Source organism: Vipera berus (assembly GCF_964194415.1).
Source record: "Vipera berus genome assembly, chromosome: 3".
NCBI lineage: Eukaryota > Metazoa > Chordata > Lepidosauria > Squamata > Viperidae > Vipera > Vipera berus.
Window position 1 is genome coordinate 18299379 of NC_138204.1, and position 12722 is coordinate 18312100.

General features: G+C 40.0%; 1 protein-coding gene across 1 annotated transcript in view; it reads left to right on the forward strand.

Moving 5' to 3' along the window:
• The window catches only part of BCAS1 (brain enriched myelin associated protein 1), a gene marked incomplete at both ends in the record, with an annotated part of 46778 nt that extends 34340 nt beyond the window's left edge, over positions 1–12438 (forward strand). The window contains 4 exons of the mRNA XM_081322525.1: positions 6121–6279; positions 7349–7411; positions 9798–10052; positions 12364–12438. Of these exons, the coding sequence (XP_081178651.1) occupies positions 6121–6279; positions 7349–7411; positions 9798–10052; positions 12364–12438 (552 nt within the window). The remainder of the gene's footprint in view (positions 1–6120; positions 6280–7348; positions 7412–9797; positions 10053–12363) is intronic.
• Positions 12439–12722: the final 284 nt, after the last annotated feature.

Sequence of the window (12722 nt, forward strand, 5' to 3'; positions counted from 1 at the left end):
GGGGGCCGCCGGTCAACATTCCCTGACCGACGGCACCCTGAGGAGGCCCTCTCTGTGGGAGCACACAGGACGATGGGAAGTTAACGCCGGCAAAAGGTACTCCCGTAAATAATCCGGACCCATGCCATTTAGGGCTTTATAGGTCATCAACAGCACCTTTAATCTCACCCGGAAGATAACTGGAAGCCAGTGCAGCTTGCGGAGCAGAGGTGTTACATGAGAGTATCGGGAGACCCCCATCACAACTTGCACAGCCGCATTCTGCACCAGCTGGCACCTCCGAGTGGTATTCAAGGGCAGCCCCATGTAGAGAGTGTTGCAGTAGTCTATCCGAGAGGTCATGAGTGCATGAGTGACTGTGCGTAGGGCATCTCGGTCCAAATAGGGCCCCAACTGGCGCACCAGGCGAACCTGGACAAAAGCCCCCCTGGTCACAGCTCCTATATGATCTTCTAAACTGAGCTGTGAGTCAAGGAGGACACCCAGGTTGTGAGCCCTATCTATGGGGGGTAACACCTCACCCCCCTCCATAGATAAAGATGGAATAGAGTGGACAACCCGAGATGCCAGTATGCACAGCCACTCAGTCTTGTCGGGATTTAGACGAAGCCTGTTCCTCCCCATCCAGACCCTCACTGCCTCCAGGCAATGGAACATCACGTCGAGGGCATCACCGGGTTGATTTGGGGTGGAAATAAAAAGCTGGGTATCATCAGCGTACTGATGATACCCCACCCCAAAACCACGAATGATCTCACCCAGCGGCTTCATATAGATGTTGAACAGAAGGGGCAAGAGGACCGACCCCTGAGGGACTCCACAAACGAGAGGCCTTGAGGCTGACCTCTGCCCCCCTGCCAACACCGACTGCGAACGACCCAGGAGGTAGGAGGAGAACCACTGTAAATCAGTGCCACCCACTCCCAACCCCCTGAGGTGCCGCAGTAGGATACCATGGTCGATGGTATCAAAAGCCACTGAGAGGTCTAATAGGACTAGGACAGAGGAGCAACCCCTGTCCCGAGACTACCAGAGATCATTCACCAGTGCGACCAATGCCATCTCCCTGCTGTACCTGGGCTTAAAGCCCAATTGGTAGGGGTCCAGATAATCTGCTTCCTCCAGGAACAGAGGAAGCTGATGCGCCACCACACTCTCAACAACCTTCGCTAAAAAGTGAAGGTTGGAGACCGGACGATAGTTATTCAAAATGGCCGGGTCCAAGACAGGCTTCTTGAGGAGGGGCCTCACCACCGCCTCCTTCAAGGCGGCAGGGAAGCTACCCTCTCTTAAAGAAGCAGTTATTACCGCCTGGAGCCAGCCTCGTGTCCCCTCCCGAGCTGCATAAACCAGCCAGGAGGGGCACGGGTCCAATAAACACATGGTGGAACTCAGCCTCCCCATGATCCTGTCCACTTCTTCCGGAGTCACAGGATCAAATTCTTCCCAAGTAATGTTCCCAAGACCGCTCGATTCCCCATTGTCAGACTCTGCCCAGTCGGAGTCCAAGCCAGCCCGAATCTGAGCGATTTTATCCACCAGATATTGAATAAACTCCTCGGCATGACCCTGCAGGGGCTCCTCCCTCGCCTCCTGATTCAGGAGGGAGCGAGTCACCCCAAACATGGCGGCCGGGTGATTATCTGCGGATGCGATGAGAGCAGCGAAGTAATTAGACTTCGCTGCCTCCATCGCTGCAAGATAAGACCTCGTGAAGGTTCTTAACCGCAATCGATCAGACTCAGACTGGCTGGACCTCCAACAGGTCTCTAGGCTCTGTCTCCAACGCTTCATCTCCCGGAGCTCCACGGAGAACCATGGTGCCCGCCGGGATCTGCGCGGGGTCAGGGGCCTCATGGGAACAATGCGGTCGAGTGCCTCTGTGGCCGCCCTTTCCCAGGCTTCCACTAAGGCATCGACCAGGCTGTGAGCGAAGTTGGCAGGCACAGATCCAAGCGCCTCCTGGAACCGTTCAAGGTCCATTAGGCACCTGAGATGGAACCACCTGGTCGGTTCTGTAACCCCGTGATGGGGGGTTGAAATGGAAGGCCAGCCACAGGAGGTGATGATTGGTCTATGACAGGGGTGTAATAGCTGGAGATCCCACTCCCAGATCATCAAGCCACCGTCCAGATAGAAAAATGAGATCGAGTGTGTGACACACCCCCATGAGTCAGGCCCTGAATTACCTGGGTCAGGTCCATGGCCGTCATGGAGGCCATAAACTCCCAAGCCAACCCCGATGAACCTCCTAGGGATGGCAGATTAAAGTCCCCCAGAACCATAAGTCTGGGGAACTCAACCGCCAACCCAGAGAGTGTGTCGAGGAGCTTGGGCAGGGCTGCTGCTACACAGGTAGGCAAAAGATACGCCAGCAACAAGCCCAACTGAGCGCCAGGGCCAAATCTCAGGAGGAGCGACTCACACCCGAATATCTGAGTAACGGTAGCCTCCCGCGGACACAAGGTGTCTTTGAAACAGTTTGTAAATAAGATGATATAAGGACAATTAAATTGATTAGTAGTTTTTTTGTTGCTATTGTTTTTGTATTCCTATTTAATTTCTCAATTGATGTTTGATTAGTTTCCATGAGTTGCTGGGAATATTTTTTTCCCCACTACATTTTTTATTTAAAGAAAGGTGAGTTTTCAAGAAAAATAATTAATGTTTTTCATGCAATTCCAGCTAGGTAGCCATCATATTTCCAGGAGTTACCTAAGCAGGTTGCTCATGTATTATTTCCACTGTGATTCAGTGTGATGGCAGATTGGATAAGAAAGAAAACCTGAGTTTGGTATAAATTCAGTGTAACCTGGAGGAGCTGTATCACAGATGCAACATACCCCATTGCTATTATTCTCTTAGAGGAATCATAAATGAAGACACAGAAATATTTGAGAACAGTCTTGGTCATCTCCTTGCATGACGGATGGAAAAATGAGAACATCTAATAAAGATGCAATCCACAACCACATCTAAGCAAAAAAAATAAATAAATCTGGATCTGGAGGCTGAAGTCCAGCAATTGCAGAATAGAATAGAATAGAATAGAATAGAATAGAATAGAATAGAATAGAATAGAATAGAATAGAATAGAATAGAATAGAATAGAATAGAATAGAATAGAATAGAATAGAATAGAATAGAATAGAATAGAATGGGATGGGATGGGATGGGATGGGATGGGATGGGATGGGATGGGATGGGATGGGATGGGATGGGATGGAATGGAATGGAATGGAATAGAATAGAATAGAATAGAATAGAATAGAATAGAATAGAATAGAATAGAATAGAATAGAATAGAATAGAATAGAACAGAATAGAATAGAATAATCAGAGCTGGAAGGGACCTTGTAGGTCTAATTGCACTCTAATCTCACAAATCCCCAGCATCTAAGCAAGGGTATCTGCAGTGACTTCTAAATCATGGACATCACAACTGTTCTACTGTTCACAATGAATAGATTTCAAGTCAAGCATATTCCCAAAGCAAATGATTTCTTGAATATTTCTCTTAGATCACAAAGGTCCCTCCCAGGATATAGGTGTATCACTAGTGAAATTAAACCCACTGAATTAACATTATATGACCGGAAGAATTATATACAATATTCTCAAGAGAATCCCATGCACTATTTTATTTTTAAAAGTAAATCATGACAAAAGCCTTCTGGCTTACTGAGCGTGTGTTCAGCTTTAGAAATAAAAATAAAAATTTCTAAATGGTTTATGGATGGAGGAATTAATGCTGTTACTGTGAGAAATATTAGAAATATAGCTGCTAAAGTGAGAGTGTGAAAGAGAAGCTAGTTATTTAAAAAATGTTTTCAGTGGTATCATATTTTAATGTGATAATATGTTTTCATTATTAGCTGCGTATAAGCATTTGATATAATCTTGGATTATATTTGACTTTGTGGTTTTTTTCTGTCATCAGATGGTATTACAGGATTATTACAGTGCACTGCGTATAAAAGAATAAAAACAGACTTTAGCAACACAGTGATAACATAATGAGATAATTATAATGAGTTAATTATGAATGATAAGTGTTCCAGTTTTCTTTAAAATCGCTAAATTACTAAATTATAATTTTAATTAAATTAACTCTGCTTCTATTAACTACCACTTTTATCAACCAGTTTAATTAAGACTATTTCTATTTTTTTAAGTAACAAAATTTCCAGCTAAATTTCTGATGATAACTCTTAAATGAAAAGTTGGAAGAACATCATTACTAAGAACACTAGCATTGATGATGTTACCTAGTTTGAGTAATGAAAAGTCTGCAAGGAAACAGTCAAGCTCAGAAAGCATCAAGGACCCCTCATTTCAACTCTGAGCTATAAATATTCTCCTTTATTGGTAACACCATTACTTCATACTACACAACTCACAGGTCCTTAAATTAATCCCTAATAAGGATTGCATAATATAGCATAGCTAGGGCATAACTTTGCCAAATTCATGGTAACGTTTATTATGCTAATGAAAGCGAAAAGAGAAATCTGATATCAGAGCACTAATTTTGGCACTAGCCAGCATTTTTCACAATGTCTCCTCCTCCCCCTCCTCCTCCTCCTCCTCCTCCTCCTCCTCCTCCTCCTCCTCCTCCTCCTCTCACTATGGAGAAAGATCACTGTCTTAGTTTACCTTTATACTATTTAATCTTCATTCTTATTAAACCTTCTACCTTGCTCCTCAAATTCATTTATCCTTCTCTGAGTGGCTTAAAACTTTTAACATTATATAAAATTAATGCTAATCAATAAAGCATAACTTCACTGTAGACCAGCTCCTGGTGTCCATCTGGATGTGAATCTTATTTGCAATAACATTGAGTTAGTCATGTTACATTAAAATTCAGTCTGAAGGGGTGTATATGTGGAGCATAGGGTCCAGTTATTTTTTTAAAAAAAATGGGAACAAATCAGTAACACTTGGATCTAAAAATATCCAGAGAAAAGAACTTGCTGAATCTTATGATATGATCATAAGGACAAGTTGCTGTCTGCAGAAACCTCTGGGATTTTTTTGTTGTTGTAGAGGTAACTTAGAAATAGATTGATTTATATTTTCAAAGTTATTTTGGATTTCTTTGTGGTTTAGTCATTGTTGTTTGAATTAGTTGCAGTATACTATATATCTCCTCCTGTGAAATATTTATGTTTTCTTGATATGTTCTTTCTACATGTCTCTGATCCATGATGGCCACGAATCTGAGTTTTTCTCTTATTTTCTTTTCTCTGCAAATAGCTTTAGAGTCCCAATTAAATAGATATTTGTAATCCAAATAGTTCAAAAAAGATTTTTTTTCCTGAAATTTATAATTCTCTCTTTGTCTACAACCCAGATTATTGTCTTTTTTTGTCACAGGTGTTCTTTGTTGCTAAAACTTTGAAGGTCACAAACACAGATTAGCTTTTCCCAGGCTTTCTTATATTAAACTCATAGCTGTCATAGTCTTCATCCACCACTAGGTGTCAGCAACTATTTGTTTTTCAATTTCATATATTTTGATCATCCATAAAAAGATTAATTTGCCACTTCTGTTAGTATAAGGATGGGGGGGAATCCCCCTCCTTCCCTTTCAGAGATATTTTGCTTCTTGAGGATCTTTTCCAGGAAATTAAATGTACAATAGAAAAGAGATGATCAAATTCCTCACCCTGTTTCAAGCACGCTGCTCACAGTTGTGCTGGTTAGTTCTTTTGGATTTCAGTTGCTAGTAGCTTGGGCTGGTCGATGCAATATGGCCAGCCTTTCTCCTGTCAGGTTAGAAGGCTTTCCCCAAGTCGAATGGAATGGCCGCCACCATTCCAGAATCGCTGGAGCACCCTTCTCTTTTTTGTCGCCGCTCCAGGGCGGCGTAGATCCATTTAGGGTCCCAGGCAGGGTGAAATTAGCTGCGGGGGGTGCGGAGAATCTGCAAGCCCGTGACCGGTTGCTACCACGCAAAACTGGAAGTCTTGAATTTGTTTCCTCTTGAAGCAGAACACCTAATTTGCCATTCTTCAGCCTCATTGAGAAAAGGCCTTCTGAATCTCATCTTGACTCATCTAAATGTCTTGGATAAATTCACACATCCTTGATAACACTTCTTTTGAATCATTGCAGACTCCCACGGATGACATAGAGGTGATAAACACTGAAAGAATTGAAGCATCTCCAGAGACCCCAGTGAAAGTTGAAAGTAGGAGCCAGGAAGTTGCAGAAACCAAGTCTAAAGGAGAAGACAGATCTACCAAAACAAATCTGAGAAAATTCTTTAAACTGGTAAGATGGATGTTCCTGAATTTGTATGTCAGCTACAGTATAGTTATTGAGTAGTCAGACAGCTTAAAATTTAATTAATTAATAGTAAATATGATGGGACAATCCAGTGCCAGCTAATTAAAAGTTTTTGTTAACAGCCCTACATTGGGCTGGGTTCACCAAATTGGATGGATGGATGATCATTGTTACCACACCAACAGTGAACCCAACTTTGGGCCTCCATTTCACAAAATATATGGCTAGTAAGGAATATAAAAGGAATGTTAAAAGTTGTCTATAAGTCCACCTCACATTATATCTATATAGTTCATATATAGCACTTGATGGTAGGTAGAATTTTAATGGCTCTCAAGGAGCTAGAGATATGCGCCTGTGTAAAGGGCTTTTTCCTATTGAATTCCACTTCTCTTCAGTTCCACCTTCACAGTGGGAATCAACATTTCCTAGGCTAGCAATAGCCATTATCTAAATATACCACAAGTACCTCAGTAGCAGTCCACCAAGCATCAGACCAAGCATCCATTAATTCAAAAGGGCAGGAGGAAAAAGAAATCCTGAAATGTAAACCTTTGAGAATATATAAAAGTCCCTGGCATTTTTTCACTACATGGACAACCATTTAGCATGTGAAATATTTCATATTTGTCTACAATATAGATTCTAATCTAACCTTGTCACCTCTGAGACTTTCCTGCCAACTCAAGTTGAGAAGTCAAATAAGAGTGAAGTGTCAGGAGTTCTACAGTCTACTAACAAATCCAGGTCTAAAACCTGACACACTGAAACAAATCATTTCTGAGGGAGAATTTAATAGACTATATTAAGAAAGACATAAAATGTATGATAAATGATGTGACAGACCATATTTTAAATAGACATTCACGGGACACTCCCATGCTTGGCTAAAGGCTCCCTAGAGGTCATTCCGATGAGAAAAGAAATCACATGCTTTTTTGCCATTGTGTTCCTAAGTCCTGAAACGAAAAGGCTCGGCTAGACTCCCATGTACAATCATTTATAATCATTGTAGGAACGTGGAAGAAATTCATATAATCCTTTGTTATTTTAGTCAGTCAGGAATGACACAGGTGTAACTCCTCCTGAAATAAATGGGCCAGCACCAGATCACCAAGTAAGTGGATGGATCATTCAGTTTTCCTTCGGTGATGGTTCAACTGAACTCTACTTCTGGGGTTTAATGAGAATGTACATGATCCTTTAGTATTATATTTGATATACAACTTTATGTATTCCCTCCTGCCTTTCTTTCCTAATAGTTTTTGTACTGAAAGTGGCACTGTTGGTTTAAATTCTTTCAAAAACCACTCAGTTCAACTCAATTCAAAACTGAAGCTAAAATGAAGAAAATTTGCTTTGTTATAATATAGTTCTCAAATGCTGCATCAATTGGTCAGAACATTTCTGTTTAATACAATATTTAAACAGATTTAAGATGTGTGGGTTACAATTACCTGAATTCCCCAGCCAACATGCATTTATCTTAAAGTAGCCATGTTTGAGAAACACTGGTTGAGGCAATAGTCTTGTCATTATTATTGAGAAGATTAACCATTCCCATTCTCCTCTACCTCATATTCTTCAGAAGTATTGGATTGTGACTCCTAGTATTTCAGCCCAGTTAAGGAAGGTTAAATGAAGCCTGGATGTTCAGGCTTGAAAATACATTCATTTCAGCCTTATAAAATTTAAGAACTATTCAGTGATATGCCTATGAACTATGTATAAACCCCAGAGAGTGCTTTGGTAAAACAGCTGACTAAAGTAGAACGATATAAAGTGGTTGCAGCATTTATAGACACAGACATGGGAAAACTGGCTTTTCAGATTAAACATACAATATGATAATTTTAGGCCAAATTTTCAGACAGATTTAATATTTCTTTTAACTTCAGAAACTGTCTCTGCAATTGCAACCATTTTGAAAGTAGAGATGCAGACCATTAATTAAATGTAGAATCTTCAAAAACAAAATTGTCATTTGATGCCCTTGCATCATTTTTGTTTTGCAGTCTTTAGCAAATGCCTGGTTATTACCCTACTTTTGCTCTATGAGCCAATTTAAAAGAATGTGTTGTCTTGTTTAGTTAGTTCCTTATTCCAGACTTCCAACTACAAAAGGTGATGGATGAATATATTAACCTCTTTGTACTTTGTAATTTGAAACTGCAGCCATAACAACAATGCCATTTTGTATCTTGTTCTTTATCTGTACTGTATCCTGCTCTTTTTTCCTTCCTTTGTCTAAAACACGTTCTCTTGTAATTGTCATGTCTTCACAAAAACAATAAAGTAAATGAAACAAAGTCATCTTTTCTCCATTTCTTCTTACTTAACAATACAGTAAAATCAAGGCAGGGTTATTTTGATGTTTTCACCTCACATTTCTTTTCATCTTTGGACTGTGTGGTGTCTTTTCCAGATCCCTCTCAAATGGCTCACTCTTTCTTTCTTTCTTTCTTTCTTTCTTTCTTTCTTTCTTTCTTTCTTTCTTTCTTTCTTTCTTTCTTTCTTTCTTTCTTTCTCTTTCTTTCTTTCTTTCTTTCTTCTGTGCCTCCCATATCTTTCCAAAGATCAGCCCTGAATTTCTTTATACCTTATGATTTGGATAGATTATATACTATCAAACCTTATGTTGATTTTTGAAATCTCAGAGATAAATACCAATCCACCATATTATAGATGATATGCTTTGGATATTCTGGATACCCCTTCCTGGCCACTGGCCTTGTTAGTGTGAGCTTGTGTATGTTAAAATCACAGCATCTGGAGGGCACTAAGATGCCAGCTACCCTTGCTGTAAAGGGGGATATAAGTTGGCAGGGAGGAATGCTGAAACGGCATATGCCAGTGCCAGAAGAGTTATCTGCTCCTAGCTCTGGGCCGAACATCTTCCTCTTTTTTTATCCTTAAAGAAAATAAACATAAAAATCTAGAAATAAGGGAAGGGAGAGAGATTGTAGAAACCCAGTGATGCTATTTTTATTCACATTAAACCCAGGACTACAGAAGATCACTTATGTGGCAGATTATGCTTGCTGTACAGTTCTTTGCCCTGTGCCAGGGGTCTCATCAGAGAATGGTTAAAAATTATGTCAAGAAAATTATCCTGATGGCATAGTTGTTTTTTTATGGTATGAAAAAAGTATATATCTTTGGGATTGCTGCCAAAATCACCATGACTTTTTGGAAGGGAGGAAAGAAGGAGGGAGGGAGGACCAAAAATAATATAGATAGGTATTTGGTTTCTGATTTCTCCATTCTTTGTTTTCCAACTGATTTATAGTACTTATTGCTTAAATTGTCTGACACGTTGATTTATTTTTTAATGAACTGTATGGACACCCCTGAACCAAGCCCACTACTGGCATTTACTCCTGTATCCATGATCTCCTGAGCAAACAGATTGTTCCCCATTTGGGCTTTCATTTTGCAAAGCAAGCTGCCCATTTCTTCTTTTAAACCCACCAACCAAGTAACCCTGTTTGAAACTGCTCTAGACCCTGGACTTCACAGACAGACCTTTGACCCAGGCTGAGAATCGAGACCCTGCAAGCAAAGGGAGCCGCAAGAATTCAACAGACAACCCAAACAAGTCACAAGAGATCCCCCAGAAAACCAAGGATCCACAAGAATCCAGACAAGAAGAAGCCGCCGAGACAGACTCCCTTCAGAATGGAGAGGACGCAGCACAACAAAGCCCTCTCAAGCGAACGGAGAAGCGACAGACCTTCGGAGGGTTTCTCAAGGGCCTTGTAGGTTACCTTTATCTTCCCTTAGCAATCCCCACTTAGCCAGCACTTCTAGAAGAAAACCTTTTTTGGGGAGATGAGAATAGCTCCTGCACATTCATTCTTTTCCCAAGCAAGAATGAGAGACTAATGGTTTGAAGGGAAGAGGCACCAAACTGGAGGGAGATCTGGCTCTTCCGAGATTACCAAAAGGAGAGCTATAAAAGCAAGGGACTACCAAATTCCTTATTCTGGACTGCTTTAGAACTCGGATGAATTGGAATCCTTAGCCAGCCTGGTGCCCTCTAATTCTATTACGACCAGTTCCCAGAATTCCCTACTAGCACATCTGAAAACTGACCGGGATTCTGAAAGTTGAGGTCTAAGTATATCTAGAGTGCGCTAGATTGTGAAATAGTTAGTCTGCTGTTGAAAAATGGATTGATATGGATTTTTATTCAATAAGTGGTTTTCCATCTGGGTTACGGGTAAATTATCAGAGAAATCAGCTTAATTGCCTTTTTTTTTTTTAGGTCCAGAAATCTCTGGGCCTAAAAAAAGTCATGCCTTGAATTAAAGAACTATAGATCTCTGTTCATACAAGACACTGTAGTTTAAATTAAAGGCTTAGTCTAGTGTTTCATGTCGAGTTATCATATTATTCGTTGTTGTTTCTTGCTTCACTGGAAATGATTGCACCTACATCGGAATATGAGGGAAATGTTTTCTCACTTTTACTTTTACAGTTACAAAATATAGAATCTGCTAATCAAGATAGACTGAGAAAATAAATAACTATAACAACATTAACAACAATGATAATAATGATAACAACAGCAACATCCTGGAAGTTGATCATGCTGATCTATTTTCACACTACAGTATTGCCAGGTTGAGCTTGCTAGGGGAAGATATTGCCTTCCACTAAAGATATTTTATTTATGCTGTAAAGATGATGCTAAAGACCTAGCAGATTCATTCCCACAGAATGCTAATTGCAATTTGTTTTAATCTTACTGTATTCAGTCTTTTTGTGGTTTTGTGCGTGAAGCCAATCTACCTGAATTTTTTGGATTTCAATATGGATGGGGTAACTCCAAAAAAGAGACTGATAGTGATCATGTTAAATGTGTTGCATTGTATATATCAACTGAGTGCATTTCTATCTCAGAAGAATTTTTTTTTTATTCCTGGAATTTTTGCTGCAGCAAACTACATTCTCTGAGTTGTAGAACCTGGGTTCAACATTTTTATCCTATTTTTATCTGCTCCTCTTTTCTTCCATGTGTCTTTCAGACTATGAATCCTCAGGCCAAGCTCCATGCACTTATATATTTGTTTCAAAGAGCAGGCCCAAGATGACATTAAAAGGAGAACTATGCTAGAACCATTCCCAATGAATCTTGTCCAATGTCCTATCAGATGAGAAATGAACAATATTATATAAGGCACCCCAGAACCCTTTGGGAGCTATTTGTAATCCATGTTTTATTTCATTTTTCCTTACCGAAGTGAAATGTTAATATTATTTTTAAGTAGGATCAATACAGTAATGAATTAGAATCACAGAAGCTACATCAAGCCAACCTCTTCCTTTGTCTCTGCACATGCAAAGCCTTCTAGTACATAGGACAGAGGGGGAAAACTAAGCCAGGACAGAATATTTTGAGGAATAATGAGATATGATTGACCAAACCTTCTGAGGTACTAATATAAATATATTACGAGTTGGTGTTTTAAATATGATAGGTGGGGTTATATGCACAAATGCATAAAAAAGTGCAGGTAATATAATTAGTGACCAAATATTGTCTTTAAAAAACGTTCCCAATCCTTTTGCATGCTAAATTAAAGCTAACTCTTAACAATCCAAAGATTTTGAGTGAAATGTGGGGTATTTATGTTGTGATGCACATTAAAAAAAAACAACTGCTGGATCTTGATTGTATCATAGTGACTGCCATCTTGATTTGTTTTTCTCCATCAAAAACCCCTCAAAAGCTTTCACTGATCTGAGTGGCAAGTTTTATAATCTTTATTCCTTCTCATACTTACTAAGAACAAAATAAATTGCAATAAAACATTATGCAAATGTGTAAGTCATGAAGCCCATATGCATATATTGTATGTTACAGCTTTTTTCACATGGAATTTGCTTCATATTGGCAGTAAGCTTGCTTGTTTGCTTATACAGTAAAATGTGCACACATTTCTGGATGCAGACTCCTCCATCGTCTGGATAAAGAAAATAGCCCACTAAAGAGAGAAATAAATAAACACAAAATTTCTTGAGCATCTTCAGCAATATTTACATGTTTCTCTCCCTTTTCTCCAGAGTCCCAAACGGATGTCAGATGCCGGGGTACAAACAGATCCCGTATCTATTGTGTCTGTCGTGAAACCCAAATAATTAACAACTGGAAGTCTCTGAAGAGTCACTGGATCATCGTTACTTTTCTTCCTTTCAGGACAAAAAGAAAAAAGGAAATGATTGGTATTGTTTATCCCTCCCTCTCGCCTTCCCTTCTTTTCATGGCTGTTGCAAACTAAGTCCTAAAGGCTGATATACAAATCCAAGGCCATCCCAAGTAAGGTATTTTGTGGGCTGTCTGTGTGGGTGTGGGAGTGTCTGTTTCCATTATCATTCACCCACTGCTTCTCCTACTGCCTTGCCACCCTGAGTGCAGCCCAGTC